Source organism: Liolophura sinensis, chromosome 8 (genome assembly GCF_032854445.1).
Source record: "Liolophura sinensis isolate JHLJ2023 chromosome 8, CUHK_Ljap_v2, whole genome shotgun sequence".
Lineage (NCBI taxonomy): Eukaryota > Metazoa > Mollusca > Polyplacophora > Chitonida > Chitonidae > Liolophura > Liolophura sinensis.
The window spans coordinates 5,219,523-5,245,056 of record NC_088302.1 but is presented as its reverse complement, the minus strand read 5'-3'; the positions used below and the strand labels follow the sequence as shown (position 1 = coordinate 5,245,056).

The 25,534-nt window shown below is 37.4% G+C and overlaps 1 protein-coding gene across 7 annotated transcripts in view; it reads left to right on the top strand.

Annotated features, from left to right (window-relative positions):
• Positions 1–22,318, top strand: part of LOC135472727 (probable phospholipid-transporting ATPase IA) — a 59,407-nt gene extending 37,089 nt beyond the window's left edge. For 3 of the 7 annotated variants that reach the window (XM_064752371.1, XM_064752372.1, XM_064752370.1), the window contains 12 exons: positions 1,480–1,554; positions 2,650–2,772; positions 3,250–3,328; positions 3,912–3,973; positions 7,294–7,350; positions 8,343–8,450; positions 8,905–8,993; positions 9,317–9,418; positions 10,618–10,700; positions 13,729–13,749; positions 18,295–18,338; positions 19,338–22,318. In XM_064752371.1, the coding sequence (XP_064608441.1) occupies positions 1,480–1,554; positions 2,650–2,772; positions 3,250–3,328; positions 3,912–3,973; positions 7,294–7,350; positions 8,343–8,450; positions 8,905–8,993; positions 9,317–9,418; positions 10,618–10,700; positions 13,729–13,749; positions 18,295–18,338; positions 19,338–19,391 (897 nt within the window). In that variant the 3' untranslated portion in view covers positions 19,392–22,318. Of the gene's footprint in view, positions 1–1,479; positions 1,555–2,649; positions 2,773–3,249; positions 3,329–3,911; positions 3,974–7,293; positions 7,351–8,342; positions 8,451–8,904; positions 8,994–9,316; positions 9,419–10,617; positions 10,701–11,062; positions 11,953–13,728; positions 13,750–18,294; positions 18,339–19,337 lie in introns of those variants that run through there. The other 4 variants (XM_064752376.1, XM_064752373.1, XM_064752375.1 and 1 more) reach the window with 3 other exon arrangements.
• The last annotated feature ends 3,216 nt before the right edge of the window (positions 22,319–25,534 follow it).

Below are 25,534 nucleotides of genomic sequence, written 5' to 3'. Positions count from 1 at the left end.
GACTGTTGCGTACTGTGAGCGTACTAACTCTAATCTGGCCAGGGCTTAGAGAACGGACAGTGTGGGCTAGAACATTTGTAATTACTGTATTTGCTTTAAAAACTCGTCCAAATAAGGGCACAAGGCAAATAAAATATGTATCGTCATAAAATAGTACTTATATTTTTCAGTAGGATATCATCCTACTTTCCAATACATGCCTCAAACTATTCTCAGGTGTGAATAGTCTGTCAAAGAGGTTCTGAAGTTTCTTCATAAATTTTATGGTCCAGTTAGTTAATAAAGTAGATGAGTCTCTGTCATAAAACAATGACTGGATACTATTACCTAAGTTTGCCTTCCCACTGAACACCATATAGAACTGAAATCTCGCAATTGTAATTTATGACATAGAATTACAATGTAAGGTGTTAATTGGTTGATGTCCACATTCTTATGGGTTTACAGTTTTGGTTTGCCTTTCAAACATTGATGATAATGTTTACTGTTATGGGTTTACAGCTTTGGTTTGCCTTCTGTACATTGATGATAATGTTTACTGTTACGGGTTTACAGTTTTGGTTTGCCTTCCATACATTGATGATAATGTTTACTATTATGGGTTTACAGCTTTGGTTTGCCTTCTGTACATTGATGATAATGTTTACTATTATGGATTTACAGCTTTGGTTTGCCTTCCATACATTGATGATAATGTTTACTATTATGGGTTTACAGCTTTGGTTTGCCTTTCAAACATTGATGATAATGTTTACTGTCATGGGTTTACAGCTTTGGTTTGCCTTCCATACATTGATGATAATGTTTACTATTATGGGTTTACAGCTTTGGTTTGCCTTCTGTACATTGATGATAATGTTTATTGTTATGGGTTTACATCTCTAGTTTGCCTTCTGTACATTGATGATAATGTGTACTATTCTGGGTTTACTGCTTTAGTTTACCTTCTGTACATTGATGATAATGTTTACTGTTATGGGTTTACAGCTTTGGTTTACCTTCTGTACTACATTGACGATAATGTGTACTATTCTGGGTTTACTGCTCTAGTTTACCTTCTGTACATTGATGATAATGTTTACTGTTATGGGTTTACAGCTCTAGTTTGCCTTCTGTACATTGATGAAAATGTGTACTATTCTGGGTTTACAGCTTTGGTTTGCCTTCTGTACATTGATATTAATGTGTACTTTCATGGGTTTACAGCTCTGGTTTGCCATATTAAGCGGTTTCTCAGGCCAAATTGTCCATGAGAAATGGAGCATTGGGCTGTATAATGTGGTATGTGTGAGCACAAGTTCACTGGCCATGTCTGTGTGCGTATGTGTGCGTGTTTACTTACATTTGTGCTTAGATAATACAGTAGCGCCCTCTAGCTGTCAGTGTTTTCACCGAGCATGGAGTTGCCTCCCCTTGTGTTACTATGACTAGACTAACCGTTTGATTGTCAGCTTGCACGTTTGTGTTTGTCCTTCACAGTTTTGGTTTGCTGTCCTCAGTGGCTACTCAGGACAGATTGTGTTTGAACGCTGGTCAATTGGTCTCTACAACGTGGTATGTATACTCACCCACTACTATCTTTGCTACCATGATTTATATTAACTTTTCATGCCTTGTACCTTTCATCGGTTTGCGCAGATAAAAAAAAGTCATACAGAGTTGATTTGACAAGATCCTTTGAGCCATTTGGCTTAAATAAATGAAAAATCGCCTTTATTTTGTTTAAATGGTTTTCAGTAAAAATCATATCAAAAGGTTTGGAGGCATTTTCTTTGTGTGTTTTTCAGTACTCACTTTTAATAATTGAGTTTTCACCATATTTTGTAATGTCATTATTTTGGTATTTTTACATGAAAATACAGCCTTATCCTTTTTTTTAGCTGTTTACTTTATTTGATTGTCTTGATATGGTCAGTAAGATGTTTCAGTCAATGTCTATTTATATTTATTTTGTTTTGTTTTTTTGTATTGATGAATTGAATTAAATGCAAGATAAAGGCCTTTAATTTATATCTACTTTTTGTGTCTATCATGTTATTGTGAGATTTATGTGGTCATGTGGTCATGTAACTGTACACAACCTATAAACATTATGTACATCACAGCTTAGTTTTGTGAAGCATTTTATCCGTAATTCAAATCCTACTGCTGTTTTTAATGAGTATATAGCTTAAAAGAGTTGTACATGTAATTACATTGTCTTGGGGTCTCCGTGGCTCAGTTGGTTAGCGCTTTAGCGCAAGCGTAATGATCCAGAAGCCTCACCAATGCAGTTGCTGTGAGTTCAAGTCCAGCTCGTGCTGGCTTCCTCTCTGGCCATAAGTGGGAAAGTCTCCCAGCAACCTGCCATAATCCTTGCCACTTGCCACTGTCCTATAAGTGAAATATTCTTGAGTACGGCATAAAACACCAATCAAATAATTCAATAAATTACATTTATGGAAATATTGTTAATATATTATTCAAAATACTTATAACTTCTCCATTAAAGAACACAATTAGTACATCAGGATGTCTACATAAGAGAGAACAATATGTTGAAATAATTAAACATATTAGTATATGTATTACACTAGCTTTGAGCTTTTGAGCTTTGTTGCATGTATGTTTACACTCCATTATAAACCTTTGAGTGGTCTCTGTTTGCAGGTGTTCACGGTTGCCCCACCTTTAGCCCTGGGCCTCTTTGATAGGGTCTGTAGTGCTGACAGTATGATGAGATTCCCAGCCCTCTATAAATACTCCCAAAATGCAGAATTCTTCAATACGAAGGTAAGTATTGTTGTCCAAGGATTTAAAGCTTTTGAAGTGTCTATTTGTAATAGACCAGTGTTTTCCTGTGTAACAGGTTATCAAGGTATGATTTGCCATTTCAGTTTAAAATGAAATTAGACACTGTTCATTTCATAAGGAGCTACCACAGAGTCAAATCTGATACAGGTTATACTCAGGATGTTAAAAGAATTAAAAAACAAAACAAAAAAGGATATTTATGGTCTCATCAGACCCTGAAGCAAAAGACTGGTATAGTATTTGACTAGACCGAGGTGTCATCTGGGGTGTCTACTGAGAGCATGACTGTGCTGTACGGCCCCATTTTTATTGTGGACAGTTACACCTGTTACACATAATTGTGTATTGTACCTCATTTATGTTCAGCTATTCTGAATTTTGACCGACTATGGTTTTATGTTTTTAGTAAGCATGTTAAGCCACAAAAGTAATATTTTACACCTTTATTGCTCACAGGTGTTCTGGATGTGGACCATCAACTCTGTGTACCATTCCATCCTGCTTTTCTGGATGACAGTATTAGCTCTGGAGCATGGTATGACAGTTCATCACTCCAGGCCAGGGTGATATGTACAGTACGATCACAGCATTCAACTATATTGGTGGTCTAAGGTCTAAACACTGTGACTGGTCATGATCTGATACAATAAATGGCTGACCAACGCAGACCAGTTTCCTCCAAATCCTAGCCTTCACCGCCTCTCTATAAATGAAATGTTCCTGAATGTAGTGTAAAATACAAATCAAGTATAAAATATAGCAGTTACCTGTGTATTTGAGGGTTTTTTTTTTTTGGGGGGGGGGGGGGGGGGGGGTAATGTGGGGATTCCATGAACAGCATATAGCTTTGTGTCTTATATCTACTCTAGTTTTTGTATTTGGGGCACTTGAAAACTGATAATTTAGAATAATTTTAGCAAAAGGCATAATACATTGAAGATGCGTAACATCATCTTGATGGGGAGATCAACTTTGAAAGGAAATTAATTGTGCTCCAGTTTTGCAGCTCATATTATATGTTTTATATGTATGTTAAATTTTCGAGGCATGTTATGTTAATGAGGTGGCCTAATACTTGGTGTACCGATGTAACCAGTCACATTGGGTTTTTTTTCCAGATAGTGCATTTTCAAATGGTCAGACTGGTGGGTATTTATTCCTGGGCAACTTCGTCTACACGGTAAGTTTTAACTCTGTTGAAGAGCTAAGCTCAACCACTGCTGTACAAGGTAAAACAAATGCTTATCATCATGAAATATGAGGGAATCATGTTATATAGTCATTACCCTAAATGACCTAAAATTTCGCCCATGACTAAGTTGCTCAGTTTGTCAGGTTCTGGGAGTTCCATTGACTTTAGACAGGTGTTTTGAGGTTTGTTTGAAAGATAGGGTGATACCCTACTGGGAAAATGTAAATTTTGGCACCAGAGGTAATATCTCATGACATTTATTGGTCTCCAAAAATGCTTTTTTGTGGTCGAATTTTTAGGACATGAAGGGTATTTCATTTTTATGCATAAAAGTGGGACAGGTCTCAGATATGAACCATAACATGCCTGCACAGGGTATATCTGAACTATATCTGGACTTTCATCTGAACTTGCTGAGAAGTTATGCTGGAAATATGTGTTGGCAACAAATGTGTGTTTCCGCTAGAATGTTTCTACTTTTCCCAAGCCACAAGACTGACAGCTTTTGAAATAATGTTTCATGAATACTGTACCTTCTCAATAATTACAGACACTCGATAATTGAAACACACTGAAAGTATGCGCGTAGATCATGGAAGTCTCCCGCGAACCCTGAACCGCGGGTGACATCGCCGTACCGGCTGGAGCATAGGCCTACCCTGGCCTCTAAAGCGAGCTTATCTGACAGCTTGTGCAAGGCAGCTCACGATGTCGTTTTTCAGTAGCTTGTTTAGAAAAAAAAAGAAAAAGATAAAAATATTGAAACCCAAACATCAATGCTATTTCCCTTCCCAAAACATTTACCATGCCATTTTCCAGGTTGTGTTCTACAAACTATGCTATCCAGTATTTGTTGATAGTTGTGTGGCATTATTTACAGGGTACCATTAAACACCCCACCGCATCAGGCCTTATTTTCGCAGGATTGCCTGGAATCTACCGACCACTTGCCTTCCTCGCCACTTATGTATGGGGTCCATACCAGAATGAAACATGGATGATTGCAGTTTGATCATTGAAATAATAATGCTGCCTTGCATATGTGGATAAAACACCCATGAGAATAATGCACGCGTGTCCGATTTAAAGACAGACTTTCCATTTATTACAGACCACTTGTCTACTTTGGCGGGAACATGACATAAATCTGACAGCTGAGTCTTAATGAGGAGGTGTATGTGTGTGTGGAGGGAGGAACTACACTCTTTTTTAAAATTAATTTAAAAAAGATAGTTTGCAACATATTACCGCAGGTTTTTAAAGAAAAAGTAATACATTGTACATTCATGTATTTATGTCATTAAATTAGCTAAACCAGGCTTTAAACTTCACCATACAGATCCCTTCAAAACGCACTGATATACGTACCAGACGGCCTTGAGAGAATGTGAAGCTCTGAGGAGTACGTATTGCTGTGAATGGCATCAGTAATTTCACAGAAAATATATAAACAATGTTGGCTCAGAAAACAAAAACGTTCGAGTGGTTAGATCCAACTGAAAAGATGACAGGCCTGATTTCCCACTTCCCCGACGAGAATACAAACCATGAAGATTTCATCCCTCACCTGCAGGTCTGGGACATGTGAGGCTGTGGAAGGTCGTTTGGAGATGCATGTCCCGTGTCCTAATAAATGTCTAAAGTGAAGAGAAGAATTGTCAAAATCCCATGTGTATTTATCTACTAATCACTCTAAAGGTATGCTCAGAAGTAAGAATGATGCACGCTGTGACATGGCCTCAGTAAATACATTACCTCAACACCCATCCCTCGGAAACCTCACCCGGTTCATTCGGAAGTATCTTGACAAACTCCTCAGTTGAACGCGAGTGAGACAGAATATCCAGTGTGTATGTGGATTACAAAAATCAAGACCCCATGCACAACACCATGTTACTGATTTTACAAATTACTACCAGATGATAAACTCACAAAAAGCAGGATTAGAATGTTATAGAATTTCACAGCATGTATGTATCCCACTGATAATATATTTTTAAGGAGCTTTCCGAAATCTACTGTGAAAAAAACTTTTGAACCAGGTTCAGTTTTTAATGCGGAAATAAAACTTACAAACAGGGCTTGATCAACAGGAGCCAACACCAGACGCCTCTGGCCACATCAAGAGTTCTAAGAATCGACACAGGATATTAACATTATTCTTAATTAGATTGCAAGTCAAGATTTCCTCGTATTTGGGCAAACACGCATTACACAATAAAGAATTCAGCACTGAATGCACTTTGTCACCGGCCGGTCGAGTCTTGTCGTCATTGCCGTCATTTCTCCAGAAGTTTTTCTATTATGCGCTCGTATAGTGTTTTACTGCCAGTGGGTTTACACAATGATGTTTAAAAAAAACTAAAGTTTTTCAGATAGTCTTTGTGTAAGTTAGAAATTCCACTAGTTGTTATGAATGACAAGTAATTGGCTTTCAAAGTTTGAGAACCACATGTTTTGACAACATGTCATGTATATCCAACGAGAAATTCTATTAGCCGACACAGCTAATCAATACATGTTACAAATGCGATGTACCCACGTGCTACAAGAAAAAATTCCAGAAACGTTTTTTTTCTGCAATTTTGTAGTTTATATAGGTCTGCCAATGCGTGCAAAGTTTTAAATGATATTGGCATGACTGAAAAAGAGCAGTCCAATCACACAAAGAGTTAAATTGTTTCAAAACCCTGTTTTGCCAAGCTGGTGTGGCTCGCTGAGATGTGACTCCCCACAAAGAGTGTGCAACTTAAGACAACAGCCCCTGCAAGGCATCACCGTATACATTTTCTAAAAATGCATCTGAAATTATTGAGAACGTACAGTATGTTGCAAAAATTAATGTAATGAATATATTGAGGGTTTGAGTGTGTATACCCGAATATCATCCTTGTGTGATTAAATTCACTTGATTCTTGTTACAGTTGCAAAGGTTGTGCAAACAGTCAGCTTTGAGGGCTGTTAGCCTATATCATAAAATATTGTATTATATATATATATATGTATATATATATATATATATATATATATATATATATATATATATATATATATATATGCAGTTTGGCAATTTATATAAATATATATTATCAAAATATCATTTTTGAGTTTTAGCTAAAATTGTAGCTGTTTTTGACTGGTTTTAAACATGTTCATCTATTTTATTTCATTTTGGATGTTCTCTTTATCACATCAAAAACCATTCTCTGCCCCCTGGTGTAAATATAATTTTGCCACTTTATAGCTGAAATATTGCCGATGTGATGTTAAGCCATAATCATTCATTCATGCATTCATCCTTGTTACAGTATGTGGTGGTGACTGTGTGTTTGAAGGCAGGCCTGGAAACAAGTGCCTGGACTTGGGTGAGTTACCTAACCCTCTCGTGCTACAGATTTTTAGACATCCCTGACAAAATGTTACATGAATCAGTCAGAAAATTATTAAAACTGTCAAGTTTCTTGTATTTTTATCTGAACTTTAGGAAAAGCCTAGATTTACTCTCACGATAAGCTGGTAACATAGTGATGAAATCAAGGAATGATTTCATCATTCCTTTCAACTGAGCAGCGTAATGGCTACTGCTGGAAATTATCCTGCACCTGACCAGTGAACACACATTTCAACTGAGCAGCATAATGGCTACTGCTGGAAATCATCCTGCACCTGATCAGTGAACACACATTTCAACTGAGCAGCATAATGGCTACTGCTGGAAATCATCCTGCACCTGATCAGTGAACACACATTTCAACTGAGCAGCATAATGGCTACTGCTGGAAATCATTCTGCACCTGATCAGTGGACACACATTTCAACTGAGCAGCATAATGGCTACTGCTGGAAATCATCCTGCACCTGATCAGTGAACACACATTTCAACTGAGCACCATAATGGCTACTGCTGGAAATCATCGTGCACCTGATCAGTGTACACACATTTCAACTGAGCAGCATAATGGCTACTGCTGGAAATCATCGTGCACCTGATCTGTGGACACACATTTCAACTGAGCAGCATAATGGCTACTGCTGGAAATCATCCTGCACCTGACCAGTGAACACACATTTCAACTGAGCAGCATAATGGCTACTGCTGGAAATCATCCTGCACCTTGTCAGTGAGGTTAAATATTCATATCCAGCTCTTGCGTTTTGGGTTGCAGCTGTAACTGAGGAAGGCCACAGAGTGCTTAACAATGGTCATACTCGCTTGTTTTCTAGCACAGGTGAACCAGATTACCGTTATGTATGAGTGTAATATTCTAATAGTCATTTTAGTATCACGTACACAACACCAGTTCCATAAATTTATAAGATGTGTTTTGGTTATTATGAAGTGGCCGTACTGTTTCAGTTGACTCACTTGGCTATCTGGGGAAGCATTGCTGCCTGGTTCCTGTTTGTCATCATCTACAGTCATATCTACCCTCACATTGACATAGGGCCAGAAATGGTGGGAATGGTATGTAGCTCTAACATATGGTGAGCCTCATAAGTCAGGACTTATGCCTCTTTGGAACATGTGGATTTGCACCTACATTTTTGACCAGCGGGGATTGAGTGATCTGTAGATATGTGATGTAAATACATGTTCATATATATGACATAGTCACCAGAAATTTCTGAAGCTGGTAAGGGAATCGATTTGATGAAATTGTGTACTTGATTATTAGATAATGGAAACAGTATCGTTTGTAGCTTTTTAACCCTATCGCACGGATTTTAAACTTAACATTTTCCTACATACAGGAAAGCTTATAACTAAAATTATCAAGAACACAACATTTCTTAAAGTAAGTGACAGTCTCACATTGTTTTTTTCTAATATGGTTTTCTAGCATAGCCAATTTCTGTTGTCTGTATAGTGTGACACTGTTCAGAATTGTCTTTGGATGACAAGAAAAATGTCTTTTCAGGCAGAGAAAGTGTTTGGTTGCTCAGTCTTTTGGCTCGGCCTGATTCTGATCCCAGTGGCTTGCCTTCTCAGAGACTACACTTGGAAAATGTAAGTAACCATCTCCTGATTAAGAGATTTGTAAAGGCGATACATCCAGTAACAGATGTGGAAATGAAAGTGTAAAAACCTGCATAATTCTGTGGTGGCTTAGCTGTATTGCTACACTGTTAAGTGTCGTATGTTATATCTGACATAAATTTTCTGGGAGTAATTTTACAACACCTTTATTCAGTTTAACACTGCCAAAGAATATAAGTCGAATAACTGTAATTATGGGGTAAAACATCAATTAAATAAATAAGCAATAGTTGATTTGTTCCCTTGAAAACAGAATTACAGGTTTTACTTTGTGGTTTGCTTTTGTTGTTTAGTATTCGCCGGACACTATTTAAAACTCTAAAGGAAGAAGTTCAAGAGAAAGAGCTAGCCCATGAAGATCCTGCTGGTGTTGTGTTAAAGTCCACCAAGAAAAGGTAACAGTTATACAGTTCTATCAGTGTTCTTGGGTCACTGATGATCTTTCACCATATGTCATAGTTTTCAGTGACCTTATGTCTCAGGCCTTTTTACAAGGGACCAAAGTGTGTCAAGGTCAACTGGAAATTTTCCTTGGCCCTGTCGTCTATAAAATATTTTGCAACCTTTTGTTATGAAAATGTCGCCATAGACAAGATAGATTAAGGGAATTAGAAAACTTGCACTTCTGTGTTTTATAGGTGCTGTGCATGCAGGTCAGAGCTCTCGTCTCTCTATTGCCATTCCTTTCTATTATATCATACCTTTTCTGAATGGGTGTCTGTCAGGTGACAAGGGGAAACAACTCCTCTTAGCGCACCAGCTTGCTTTAAGCAACATCCAGGTGCCCCAAAGAAACATTCTTCGCTGTACTGCATCAGAGAGCTTGGGACTAACACACATGTATTAACTCAGTATTGCTGCTGTACTGCTTGGCTACAATGACTATAGGATGTGTATAGTACCTGGCCTACAACTCTGTCTTTCCTAGTGTAATTAGGGATGAGGACATCCATCTTTTAGTGATGATCAAAATGTGCACATTGGATTGCGTTTCATGTATCTGTAAACATGCACAGTGCATAAGATATATCTCTGATAAACTGTGATGAGAGCTCATGAACTTGTCCGTGGTTATTGTCTTTATCTCTCTGCCTGTATTAGTAGACAGGGAAAGGCAGCACAAAGTTTAATAGTGAAACCTTGAAGTCTCATGTAAGTTAAAGGTGCCTCTGTCTTCATTGAGGTGAAAAATATGTTTGTTTTAGTGTCCAAAACATACATGTAACGTAAATCACCTATAATTCCATGGAATTTTTTACCAATGTATCGCCATTCTGTATTATTAAGTTAGTTAAAAATCATGTGAAATTTTGTGATGTACAAGAAATCATGTATTACTTTGCATGATTTTGCATCAACAACCTCTGTAGGCCAAATTAGTTACTGAAAAATTCCTTGAAATTTTAGAAGATTTACTGTTTGTAAAGTGTGTATATGAGTGTACCAGACATAACCCATTGTGAAATATGGTAGCCCTATCTCTGTGTGGTGTCAACAGCTGTGTCATATTTTAGTGTCTCTGCGGGCATCATGGGCCAGGGTTCAGGCTGGGGTAAGTATTCCATTAGTCCGTGTTTCTTTGTTGTTTCTACAGGCTAACAGAAACGGCCCGCCTCCTGCGAAATGTTTTGACTCTGCGTACATCGTCTCGAGCACCTGCTGCAGCTGAACATCCCCGTAAGTCACTGCACAGTCGTCTGCCCTTTTTCTTCTAATCCTCTCCATGGTGTGCTTTTCCATACTTGTTCAGTTGAAATCGTGACTGCTGCATCTAAGCTGATCATGTGTGCTCTAGCAATGTTAACAAGGGATTTATTTTGCTGTAATGTTGTTAGTTTACATTAACTTTTTTTGTTTCTTGATTTGTGATTCCCTGTTGAGCTGCTTTCAGTAAATTACAGTATTATGCTGTTATTATCAGGCTGGTGATATTTGTACATGTGAGTATGAACTGTGCTGCAGTTGTGCACTGCCTACTCTGTATGGTCCTGTTGTAGCTATATTTGTTTTGTGAACAAACCCGTGTTGGTTGCTTACAGTGAATCGGGAACCGCCCGTGGATAACGTGATTTGAAGAGATGAGATGGAAGGGCATTCACAGACTTGAGGTCTACCCCATTTTCCCCACCCTTACCCCATTTCCCCTTCCCCTCCCTGTCTCTTACCCTCGTTCTTTCTCTCTCACAATTTGAGTCACCTCTGATAAATCCAGAAATGGACATCTGACATTCTGCAATAATTTGAGGTCAGCTGCAACATAGACAAAACTTAAGTCATGGATTCTTATTGGCTGATTATGAACTCATGATCAATCAGTGCCCTATATCTTTAGCTAATAAGGGAGTGTTGTAAATATAGCTCAGCTCAAAAAAGCTCATTTTTTGTTCCATTCCGAAAACTCGGCAAACGTGTTAAAATGTACATAAAGTAAATTTGATTGGGCTGGCATCCTGATCATCAACATAATGAAGGAGCAAGAAAAATGAAAGCATCAATTTTTCACTACCAAAGTACATGCATGTGCCTGATTTATTTTGTTGTGGATTCCAGATTAAAGTACTAGCTGGAAACTCCTGCCCTGCCATTGTTGCCATTCTTCTGTATGAGCTAGATGAAATCTAGAGTCAAAACTAAATGTATAGCCAATGTTTGTTGCTAACTGATTTACCTCTCCTCTGTCGATCAGTCAGTTGACTTTGAAGTGTGAGGAAATTGAAATTGGCAATGTCCGATCTTCGTTCTGTTATAATTGAGGATGACTCAGTTGTCTCCCTTATATTCGCATCTTATTCCACCTCCGGTGTCCATTTTGTGGGGCAGTTCAGTGTCCCTCTCCTCACCTGCTTCTAACTGTAAATGTTAGATATGAGTTCCACATTTGATACAATCATTAGTATGTATCATATCCCAGCTTTTCGTTGGCTTAGTTTGCCATCGTGTGACTGCAGAATTGTGGCAATAAACCATAATCAGTCGTTGATTCATTCTGCCCCTGTGTATATGTTGGTATCTAAAAACTCATTTCTGGGTAAATTTTGTCCTTTGTGAAATAATATTTAATTTACAATCATTGTTTGACAAGATTCAGGGCTCACAAAGAGAAATAGTACAATGTTTTTAGATTAGAGATATTGCCAAAATATTATAAAAAAGTTAAGTGTGAAGAAATTACTGTAGAACACTGGAAATCCATCGTTGTAGAAAAAAATAGGAATGAGTTAATTTCATTGGACTAAGATTTGATATCATAGATCATATCAGCTGACTCACTAAAACTGCATGTACTTATTTTTGGAAGACAAATTGATGTCATGATGTAAAATGTTTTTTAGGATGACTGTAATGTTTGTGGGTTCCCAGTAGTCTACACAGATAAATAAAACAGTGTTGGGGTTGATCGGGCACGGCTGTGTTTTGATTACAAACACACACAACTGATGGTGACTCTCACAGTTACATGCAAGGGGAGACAACCATTATATGAATATTATGATGACGACGGTTAGCTAGGATGAACCTGTGTCAGGATAGTGAAGTCCATCTGCAGACTTTCCAGTAACCATCCTCACAATAATATCCCTACAATGTCTAACAATCTTTGAGCATGAGATAAACTGGTGATGTAACACAAGTGCATGGATGTATGCAGAGGTGAAACTGCCTCTGGTAAAGGGTTGAATGGGAGATATTGTGTTAAGGAGCAAGTTGTGTTAAGGAGCTGCCAATCTAAGTCTCTGTTATATTACACCTAGCCTGTTGCCATGACGACATTGACTGACATCAAGGTGACTGGTGTTAAGATGCAATTTTATCATCTATTAGAGAAACTGATTCACATGAATGATTTTCAGTGTTTTTTGATGTCGTCATGAAAGTGAAAAGGGTTTGAAGACCAAAATAACATGCCTTTGTCCTCCGACTTCTCGGTTAAACATATGATTATCAGTGCCTCCTGATACAAAGAGTAATCTTAGCATGCTATATTTATGTTTGTTTGATTATTGTTGTAATACGATACTGAAAAGTTTTTCACATATACGATGGTGATCAGTTTTCAGTTAGCGGAAGTTTTAAGTTTCTGGAGTAAACCACTGACCTTTCAGAAGTTACTAACAAATGCCATACTATTGGAAGACAGATGACCTTCAATGAACGTAAAACGCATTCGGCCCAGCAAGTATCGTTTAATGGCTTATTGCCACAAATGTCCCAAGAACAGTGAAAGCCGGGCTATGTTCAAATTCCCAGTCCATGGCCAGATTGAACCTACACTTACTGGTTTGGGTAATCCATGGTATCGGCTGCCGACTCCCTAAGAAAAGCACAGTATTAAAAATTCATCAAATTAGTGAACAAATATTCTTGTGTGTAAAAGAATTGGGTAAGAGGTACTTTGGACATGTTTCCTCTATTCAACTTTATTAAAGAGTAGACCTCTATTTTTGTTTACAGTGTATGTGTATATGGTTGGAATATTTCTTATTTTAATGCATGTGAAAACAGCAACCAACATGGGAATCGTTTATTTTGAATCACTTTTTTTTCTAGCATTCCATTTACGTCTATACTGTACACTAATGCTGGTTTGTCATTTTTTCTTGTATACATGTACTATGTTCTTAATCTAATTTTGTTTTCAGTTGTACCTTAATTTAGCATCAGGGATATTTTTTCTTGACATCAGTTTTATTTTGTTTGTCCTCAGCCCCAACACCCCCAACAGATCGTAAGTGAATTAGATATGTTAATGCTTGTCAGTTCAGATGTACAGGGGAATATTTTTTGCAATGCGCACATTCAAGTGCAGGCTTTATTTATTTATCCACTGCTCTGGTTGAGTACAGTGTATTTGTATTGTGGTGAGGGTCATTTTTTCTGCCTCTCATCTATATAATTACTGTATGTTATGTCATAACATTATTTTTTTTTGGTATAAAAGTTATGATCAATTCTAGTTAAAGGGGCACGTTATTTGTTTATATACATTCATTGTCATTTTAAAAACATTTTGATATTTGCAGTTAATTTTCAGTATTTTATCAGAAGGCATTATTACATGCTAAGTTAAAGTTACGTGTAATTATCTTCACTGTCTAGAGCATGTTACTGAGCAAATGTACTAATGCTATTAAAACACCATTTATATTACTGTACTATAACTCTTCAGCATTTTCGCATGTTTGCAATACCTTCATTCAAGCATACCTCAATTGTTCAACCTTTTCAACCACCACTAGAACCAATATTTTGAAACATTCTGAGAAAACTTTTGTTTGTGTCATCTTCATAATAATTGTATGCACACATTCCACTGAATAGGTACTTTAGAAGTGGAAAGGGTTGAAGATTTACAGTACTTTGAGTACATTATTCTGTGCACACTGATAAAATTATACTTTTGGTTAAGCCCTAAAATTGGCCAGTTTAAAAATAAACAAAGAGCATAAACCACATCGAAATCTGCTTAAGATTTCATGTGTGGAAAGGTTGAAGTATCGTACAGTAGTTGAGGATATTATTGGAATGTGTGATTTTAATCCTTTACTGCACCTTAGGTTTGGCCTGTAGAAATATGCTTTCAGGAGCCCACAAAGGCCTTTAAGCGATACTTTTGATGCCAGCACATATTTTTTCCTGATGAGAAATTAATTAAACTTTACAAGACAACTTTCTTTAAGAAGCACTTACAGGTGGATGAATCCATCAGAAACTGGCAAAATTTGTCCATTGAAAAATACAAAGCTTCAGGTGAAATTTGGTAATTTTATAACTGAAATTGTTTCTTTTCCTTGGTTCATCTGGACTTCCCTAATTCCTCAACTTTTTCGCTTATGAAAAAGCAACTTTCAGTGCAATTTACACAGATTTTTAAGTTCATCTTAGAGACCAAACTTCATTGGATTGGCCAATTTCAGGGCTTCACAAAAAATGTAATATTACCAGTCTACACAAAATAATGCTTTCAGAAAATACTTGAATAAACACCTTTCCAACATGTGAAAGGGTTGAATAATTACAGTACATGAAACAGTGTCTCACTTCAAGATCTTTTTCTCCTACTAATTAGACTTGTAACGGTGAACTGCAAAGGTTCTAGTTCAGGTAAATGAATTGTCTGCAGAAATATTTTGGGTCCAGTGTAAGGTTTGAAATTAGTAACAGTTGAGCGAGACTGATTAACACCATGTTCATTATTAAATTTCAGATTTTTTGTTTCTTTAAATATCATTTGACATATGCTGCAGTTCACCTGTCAGTGTATAACATGGACTTTGTATGTGTTACATCTTGACATACTACACAGGTTTTAATTTGTCATACATGTATGACTCGGGTCCTGATTTCTCATTGTTCCCAGTCTATCAGGCTTATGTTCATGCATGTACGACTCGGGTTCTGATTTCTCATTGTTCCCAGTCTATCAGGCTTATGTTCATGCATGTACGACTCGGGTTCTGATTTCTCATTGTTCCCAGTCTATCAGGCTTATGCTCATGCATGTACGACTCGGGTTCTGATTTCTCATTGTTCCCAGTCTATCAGGCTTATGTTCATGCATGTACGACTCGGGTTCTGATTTCTCATTGTTCCCAGTCTATCAGGCTTATGCTCATGCATGTACGACTCGGGTTCTGATTTCTCATTGTTCCCAGTCTATCAGGCTTATGTTCATGCATGTACGACTCGGGTTCTGATTTCTCATTGTTCCCAGTCTATCAGGCTTATGTTCATGCATGTACGACTCAGGTTCTGATTTCTCATTGTTCCCAGTCTATCAGGCTTATGTTCATGCATGTACGACTCAGGTTCTGATTTCTCATTGTTCCCAGTCTATCAGGCTTATGTTCATGCATGTACGACTCAGGTTCTGATTTCTCATTGTTCCCAGTCTATCAGGCTTATGTTCATGCATGTACGACTCGGGTTCTGATTTCTCATTGTTCCCAGTCTATCAGGCTTATGTTCATGCATGTACGACTCGGGTTCTGATTTCTCATTGTTCCCAGTCTATCAGGCTTATGTTCATGCATGTATGACTCGGGTTCTGATTTCTCATTGTTCCCAGTCTATCAGGCTTATGTTCATACATGTATGACTCAGGTTCTGATTTCTCATTGTTCCCAGTCTATCAGGCTTATGTTCATACATGTATGACTCAGGTTCTGATTTCTCATTGTTCCCAGTCTATCAGGCTTATGTTCATGCATGTATGACTCAGGTCCTGATTTCTCATTGTTCCCAGTCTATCAGGCTTATGTTCATGCATGTACGACTCAGGTTCTGATTTCTCATTGTTCCCAGTCTATCAGGCTTATGTTCATGCATGTACGACTCAGGTTCTGATTTCTCATTGTTCCCAGTCTATCAGGCTTATGTTCATGCATGTACGACTCGGGTTCTGATTTCTCATTGTTCCCAGTCTATCAGGCTTATGTTCATGCATGTACGACTCATGTTCAATCCAACCAGGTTATAGTCTTATACCCATAACTTCTTGCTTTTCAAGGGGACATAGTACAGTGTATCAGATGATTGTCAGATACATGTAGAATGATGTATTTTAATATGGCTGCCATGTTTAACAACATAAAGACATGTGAAAGCAGAACTTGGTTGTCTCTTCATAAGATAATGCAAGTAGTTTAAAGATTGCATACAGTGGTTAACATAGTCTACTAAATTACATGTAGGAATGGTTATTGTAGTGGCTCAATGCAAATTTTGAAGCATAGTCTTTTTTTTATTTTTTATTTAGTTTTGTTTAAATTGAATTTGTTCAACTATGTTTGTAAACTACTATTGATAAGCCACAAAGGTTGATAAAATTTACAGGGTTCACAATTTGCAGACTTACTGGCTTCTGCCATCATAGTTGGGTTGATAACTTGAAAATGCGTACGTCTTTTCTCACCAGAAAAATATTTTTGGCCACTAACCTCTTTGCTATGAGTGTTCATCTTCACATTTCCTTCACTTTTGCTGACTGTTTAAACTGCCTTGAGGGGTATATGTAGCCCATATGAGGCCTGTGGTGTTTAATGATCAGAATGCACATGCCTTTGTCACACCATGGATTATGTTATCATATTATGATCATAATGTAGCCACAGTTGGAAGACCATACCAAGGTATTGACTTCTGCTTCTATTTTAGTAAATGGGGAATCAGTTTTCTATCTGCCTTTATTGTTGGTTTTGATGTGCTGCTAATAAAATTTTTTTTTTTTTTCACCATTTATGTACCAAGAGGTGTAGGTTAGTTATTTATTCAAGACATTATACCTATAAGTAGAATGCTGACAGACACTTTGATGTGAATGCATGTCTATTGCATGCTGGGTATATGGACTAAGTATCCAGTTGGTCTTGCAAAAAAGAAGAAGTAAAGAGCAGCCCTGGTGATAGCATGACAGAAAATGTTAAGACATTTATATAAAGCAAGAGAAACAAATTCAGTTTTAATTTTTTAGTAAATTTCGAATTCCCATGTCAAGTTGTGTGGGAGAAGGTGGGCAAAGATGTTCATGTTCCTAAATTCTTATTTTCGTTTTGGTACTAACATGACCACCTGTATGAAAACAGCGCTAATGTTAAACTCTGGAGGAAGTCACTTTTTCTAGTTAGTATGCCAGCAAGTTCCAAATGCCACTGAAAGAACTGAGGTTGAGAAGTTTATTTAACCGTAAATCAATTATTTGTATAAATCGCAACATTTCCAACTGTCCATTTTCAACAAAGCCATGTCTCTTTTTGGTTTTGTTGTGTAATGATTATTCTGATTGCTAAAACTGGTAAGAGACATGGCCTTGTTTTGCAATACTTCCAGACTCCTTGTTATAATAATGATATTCCTTCCAAACTGTAAACACTAAACACTGGTCCAAAAGTGAGTGACCATTCAAAAACCTCACAATAACTCACAAATTTAAACTAGGACACCGTTTAATACCATTTGGAGAGACCATTTGTTTCCATGTACAATTTATTCAGGCTGGTGTTCGGTAACTCACTTTTGAGATAAATTAGTGTCTTATCATCTGGATTGTCAGCAAGCACCCGGAGATCTTGGGAGTTGGCAGGCTCGTCAGAGCTAGCACCTTGGGAATGGCCTTGAAATTGAATCTCGGGATGTCTTGAAGGAAGCATGGGCGAACCCACTCAGCATGCTGTGAGAGGGACAGAATTTTGTGTTTTTTCTTTTTCTTATTTTTGAATTAGTATAGAATCTGAAGATGTATATTAAATCCTGTCAAATTCTGCTTTATTCACAGACGGATTTGCGTTTTCTCAGGAAGAACATGGTGTTGTTCCCCAAGTAAGTATTCATAGTTGTAGCCAACCTCTGGTGTTTTTGGTTAAAATGGAGTTATACCAAAACAGCCAGTTGATTGCACATGGATTCAGTGGTGCCACAAGAAACCAACCAATAGGTATTACAACGTGAAAATAGCTTTTGGTTTAAATGGTGCTGAATCAAAACAGCCAATAGATCATATGGTGAGAAAATGCATTTTGGTTTGATTGATGCCATATGAAACCAACCAATTAGTTATACTGTGTTAAAATGGCTTTAAAGTAAGTGTGCAGTCATTGCGAGTTCAAGTGCAGCTCATGCTGGCTGTCAGCAATGTGAGGATGGTCATGGGTTTCCACTCCCTCTATAATGCTGGCCACATAAGTGAAGGAGTATTGAGTGTGGTGTAAAACACAAATCAAGTAAATAAATGCTAATGGCTTTTGGTTTAATTGGTGACAGGTCAAAAGAGCCAGAAGATCATACAGTGTGAAAATGCCTTTTGCTTTAAATGTTGCCATATGAAGCAAGCCACTTGGTTATACAGTGTGAAAATGAATTTTGGTTTAAATGGTGCCATATCAAAAAACAGCCACTAAATCATAGTGTCTTTTTGGGTTTAATGTTATAATAGGAACCAACCAATAGGTCATATTGTTCAGAAATGGATTTTTATTTAATCGTGCTATATCAAAATATAGCCAGTAGATCATACAGTGTCTTTTTGGGTTAAATGTTGTAATATGAACCAACCAACAGGTCATATTGTTGAAAAATAGCTTGTTATATAATAGTGCCATATAATAGTGAAAACAAACAATTTGTCATACACTGTGAAAATGGCTTTTCAGTTAAATGGAGCCATATGAAAACAACCAGTTGGTCATATTATATGGAATTTGAATGGAGCATATTTGTTTGATAACATTGAAGTAACAATAGACCTAGAACTGTTATTTACATTATCACTCTTGCTGCTTTGTGTAAAAAGTAACAAATATGAATATATTGTACTTGCAGGCTGATTACATCCGTGCTTATGACAGCCGTAAGCACAAACCAGAAGGTCTGTAGGGGCGTCACCTGTCTGGACACTGGAGCATGGCACCAACTGGCAGCCCACTGGAGAGTAAGGCAAGATAGGGTTGACAAAGCAAGGGTGGACCTCGGCAGATAATTGCTCCTAAAAATGATCAGGGAAAGAGGCACACAGTCTGCAGGATGATCTCTTGATTTTGTGAGACATGGCATATACCATTGTCAGTTTGGTCTAAACTGACCTCTACTTCCGTATAGACTTCATATAGGTGAACATATAGTTATTGTCATTTCAGTGAAGATTTCAGTACCTTGTAAGGATTTCATTCTTTGTGTGGTATGTGAAACAACTTACACAGATTATACCCTGTGAACTTTTATCTTTTTCCATGTTGTTAATATATTATGTATTCTGTGAACAGTTGTGGTTAATAATGCCTTTGTGGAATTGAAGGCATCGTCTTGTACAGTAAACTAAATGTACATGTATTGTGAGGTGTGTGCAATACCTTTTCTTGATGGTTGTTATCAAAATCTGCTCTATTATATTTATTTGTAATTTTAATTACAAATCATCCATTTCATCTTTCCTGTGCTGATGATTTCTAGCAAATTGTCTGGTGCCTTTTATTTAATTTTTTAATTTTTTTTTACTCTTTCCATGCCATTTGTGTTGATATTACATTCACATTGTGATCCTAAAAAGTGTCATTAGTACATTCACCAATGTCAGCTTAACCAGGATCTATTTGGATTAGGCTTTATAAAATTGTAACTTTATCCCTGCAAAGTGCTTTTCTGTCAGAGTTCTGGAAATATATGAATTCTGTTGTCCACTATATCCCTGCGCAAAACTATTACAACAGGGGAAGAATCGCCAACAGTTTGATGTCACAAGTAGAATAAAAACTCACCAGGACCAGAGAGTAACCAGAATTCACTGAATTCTTTGAAGTAGAACTTTCTGTCATATTCAGACTTTTTGTCACTCACATTATCAGATTGTTCATTGCACATCTTATACCAAAAGATTGTCTGAGGTTAGGGAGGTTGTGTGCATTAGGTAACCTTTCTGACCTCCAGTGTAGGAGAGTTCTCTCAAGTGAACCAATCAAAAATAGCCAGCAAAGTGGGCTTCATGAAGGTGCCCACCAAACCAGATTTATTCTTCTTGTTCATCTTTAAGACTGTCTTCTTCATCTACTCTCGCTGTCATTTAAAACTTTAAATGTTGAAATTAAACAAAGTGGTCATTTTTATGCTTAAATCATGAAGGTTTCTGTGATTCTCAAGCTTTAATATCTCAATATTTAGATTATATTCCATACATTTATTCAACATTATCATGCCCAATATGTAGTACCAGTATACAAATGTACTAGAATGTTATCAACAATTATAGCAAGATGTTCATGGTAGGAAACACAAAACTTTCCCTCTTGCCTCGAGTGTAAGTGATCTGGAATCCAGTGATTGTTTTTCTGATTTGTGGATTATTTTGCATGTTGTTGAAACTTTTAACAATAATTTATGTTTTGTTAGTTGCTACACCTGTCTTTCATATTATTGTAAATCTTTAGAAAGTGGGACGTGGTTGATAATGACGTGGTGTAAAACTAACCCCTTTGACTTGTGACTGCAAGGTTTTCTTTGCACAGATTTTTTTCTTTTCGATGCAAAATTTGGATTATCATTCCATGGTGAAGGGATCAGGTGATGTGATTATGAATTAAGGAATTGGTTTACGGATTAACTAGTGATTAAGGTTCAAGTGAAGTGCTGGGGTGATTCACAAGACCTACAAGTAGAAACAGTTGAATAATTCTTAAATTTACAAATCTGGCCCTCGTAACATACAAATATTTTCATTCAAAGTCATTTTCTGCTGTTGATTAATTCATGAAGATTTATTTTTAGATTTGTTGATAGACAACTACTTTATCTCCTGTAAAAGAATATAAAGCTGTCCAATAGTGTTATGTATATAGTGTGAAATTTGATGTCATTGGTTATGATAGGACACTGATCAGACAGTGTTGGTCAGCACGAAAACACAGTAGCTGGTTAGATTCTAGTGACCATGTCGAAAATGTTCACAGCGTTAATAATTGTTGCGCAGTTAATGTGTCCCATTGTTTGTCAAAAGATACATACATTTGAGTGAAGAGTTTTAATAACTGAATATCATGCTCGGTAAATATATGAATCAGGTGAGGAGTATTTAAATCAGTAAAATTTAATTTTGTCTGTAGCCTAACTACAATTACTGACCAGCGTAACTCTGCACAGCTTTTATGACAATGATAAATCCGATTGTAATAAATAAGGTTTATGATATAGTCGATGTTCAACATTAAAATTTTTCTCAGATTATTTTTCTTTTATATTTGGAATTGCTTATCATTTAAAATAATTTATTCTATAATTTTATGCTGTTAATTTGCTATGTTGTGCTGGAATGTGAAGGTGTGGTTTCCAGTAAGTGTCATGGATTTCTATTTGTGAAATCATTGTGATGCCCACCGTCCTCAGCTTTTTTATTTTTGTCTTTTTGCTAAATTGTTTAAGGATATTTCACTTCTGTATTGTTTACTCTCTGGTTAAACCTGCATGAATTCACGGCCAGTCAGACCAGCGTTTTAGGAAAATTTTGAAAAAGTGCACCCTACTGGAAACATTGTATTGGGAAAGATTAGATATAGCATACATGTAGGGCACATAATTTATATATTGAGGAACAACAGCAATTGTTCATGTTGTCTGTTTGCATATATCAGTATTTTTTGTGCTTCTCTATCCTCTGATTTGTTCATAGGGTTATCTGTGACTTTGAGTAGCAATAGCTACAGGGGTATGGGATTCACCACCAGGGTAGTGTATGTGGCATCCATATTCCAAGCTGTTGTCTGTAATGTTTAAATCATTGCTCCACATGCTTACATTATGTGGACTTATCAATGTACATCTATGTATTTTATTAATTAAAATAAAATGTTAAATGTTATGATGTGTTGTTATATGTATCTTACTAAAAACATTCAAGCCTAGAAAGTTTAGTAGATTTAGTATTTATCCTGTCTGCAGTCACTAACAATGATGGTATCAGTCTTACTGTGTGCAGACTGTGAACGATTGTTGGTCTACAGCTGTATCACTGGTGGTATCAGTCTTACTGTGTGCAGACTGTGGAAGGTTGTTGATCTACAGCTGTATCACTGGTGGAATCAGTCTTACTGTGTGCAGACTGTGAACGATTGTTGGTCTACAGCTGTATCACTGGTGGTATCAGTCTTACTGTGTGCATACTGTGGAAGGTTGTTGGTCTACAACTGTATCACTGGTGGTATCAGTCTTACTGTGTGCAAATTGTGGAAGGTTGTAGATCTACAACTGTATCACTGGTGGAATCAGTCTTGTTGTGTGCAGGCTGTTGGAAGGTTGTAGGCCTACAACTGCATCACTGGTGGTATCAGTCTTGGTGTGTGCATACAGACTATGGAAGAGTGTAGGCCTACAACTGTATCACTAGTGGTATAGGTCTTGCTGTGTGCAGACTGGAAGATTGTAGGCCTACAAATGTATCACTGGTGGTTAGTCTTCGTGTGTGCAGACTGTGGGAGATGGTAGGTTACCTTGTAAAATATTATATGATGATACACTTAGGTGCCCTAATGCCATTTTAGCTTTTCTCAGCTAGTGCATTACACATATCCATTACACGTAGCTCATAGTGCCACCATGTAGTCAGTGTTTTACCTCCAACAATTACATGTACATGTGACTCTGGATAGCAAGCCAAGCTAAAGTTTAAAATCAATTTATCATTGATGGAACAACCTGTACAGCTTAACACAGTTCAGTCTGTGATGGGGTTTTTTTTCTTTCTTTATAATTTCCAGTCGTCCATGAATAAATATGAATTTTTCACCTACTGAATCTCACTGTGCAAGGTTTTAACCCATGGTGCTAAGCTAAGGTTGTAATGTAAGATCAGACTTGAAGCCTAATCTTACCCTCAACTGCTGAAATACTAAAATTTCACACACAAGTGAAAAGTGAATCTTAACAAGCAGCTGGATGTAAGCTTGAGGCCAAGTCTGGAAACAGCTTAGTGATGCCAGGGTTAAATAGGTATAACAGACATAAAGTCACCTAAGGACACCAATCTAAACTGGTCTTTTCTGGGTGGAATAAATCTACTCTTAATTTCAGATGGGGCTATGAAAATAAAAATTGACAGTCATCCAATTTGCGGGAGATGCTGAGGTCATAAGAACAAGACTGGACCAAATAAAAAGTTGGATTCTCAATATTATTTTGGGGTGTGGTTAGAACACTAGGGGCTCATTCCACAAAGGTGTTTCTGACTTGTCAAAATTTTCAAACTCCTTAAGTTGAAATACGGACACATTTGTCTGAAGATAACACTGATAAGTTGTAATTTATAAAGCCACAAAAATAAGCTTTAAGACTGTATTTCAGATTTTGACTGGTCAGAAATGGCTTTCTGGAATCGGCACCACATGCAGTGCATTCCACCCAAATATTTTGACAGGTCTTCACCCACTGTAATGCTGGCTGCCATCACATGAGCGAAATATACAAGTACAGCATAAAAATCACATACACAAATTTAGTTTTCTTAGTGGCACACTATGCTGGAAACATCCGATTTAACATTCCACCAACGTAGTTTGTTACATTTTAACATCAGCATATTTACAGTTGTCTCACCGGCACACCATGCTGAAGACACCAGCTTTAACTTCCCACCAATTAGTTGTAACATTCTAACATCAGCATATTTACAGTTGCCTCACTGGCACACCATGCTGCAGACACTAGATTCAACTTCCAACTTTATGCTAAACCATGCTTAAGCCTCGCGCAGTTAGTCTACAAATGTCAGGCAAACTCATTTCAGGATGCTTAACGTAAATGTCTGTTGTTTGATCCAAGTACAGATCTCCACTAACGGGACTGTTCCACTATCTGTCGATATATACAGATTGTTCAGTGACATACTTGAGAATTCTTCACTTAGCAGTCAATTATATGTGTGATGGAAACCTCAGTAAACTAACTTTGGCAAGTTAACAGAACACTTTCTTGTCTTTGTCATAGGCATGCATACCATGTTAGTAGAAAACTAGTGGTCCTCAACAAACACAAAGCATGTAGTTGAACAGTTTGTTGTGACCAAGTTGCCTACTATCTGAGAGATCAGAGAAATTTATAAATTCTGCGTTCATGGCCGGAATTGAACCTGCCAACTGTGCGCCTTCAAGCTTCTGGTTAGGAATTTTATTCACGCAACTAAATCCTTCTCCGTCCTAAATCAATGGTAACCTAGAGAATTTCGTGTATGATTTATATCATTTTGGATTTAGTTCTTTTTTCGTCAACCAAATGAAGGAGCAATTACGCCTGTTCCCCACATCAACTGACTGCTGATGAAGGCACATATGTTGAACACTTTGCAGTCCTCCCCTGAATGGAGTGAGTGAGTGAGTGCTTGGGGTTTAACGTCGTACTCAACAATTTTTCAGTCATATGACGACGAAGGAATCATTAGGGTGCATGTACGTGTAACGTGCCTCCTTGTAGTAGGACGGATTTCCACCGCTCTTTTATTTAGTGCTGCTTCACTGAGACGACTTACCGAAGGTAAGTAAGCCGCCCCGCCCGAGCCATTATACTGATACGGGTCAACCAGTCGTTGCACTATCCCCTTCATGCTGAACGCCAAGCGAGGAAGTTACAACTTCCTCTTTTAAAGTCTTAGGTGTGACTCGATCAAGGATTGATCCTGGATCTACCGGTCCCGAAGCGGACGCTCTACCAACTGTGCTATCCAGGCCGGTCCCCCTGAATGGAACTCCACTTTCAATTACCCGTACATTTAAGAGTTGTAACACCAATGGCCACACAAAACAATATCCCTAAAAATTTCCATTAGTGGGAGAAATTGGAACATAACTACCTTGTATCATATTTACAACCAACCCGTTTTGACTGTCAGAAGATCGTTGACACACAAAACTGTTACTTCTAGAAAGTCTTGGACATGTCCAAAAATATTGAACATGATGCTTCACCTGTGCCCTTAACAGGTTAATTGCACAAAGAATTTTGTCAGGCTACATAAGCAAGAGAAACAAAAGACTTGACACCCAAAC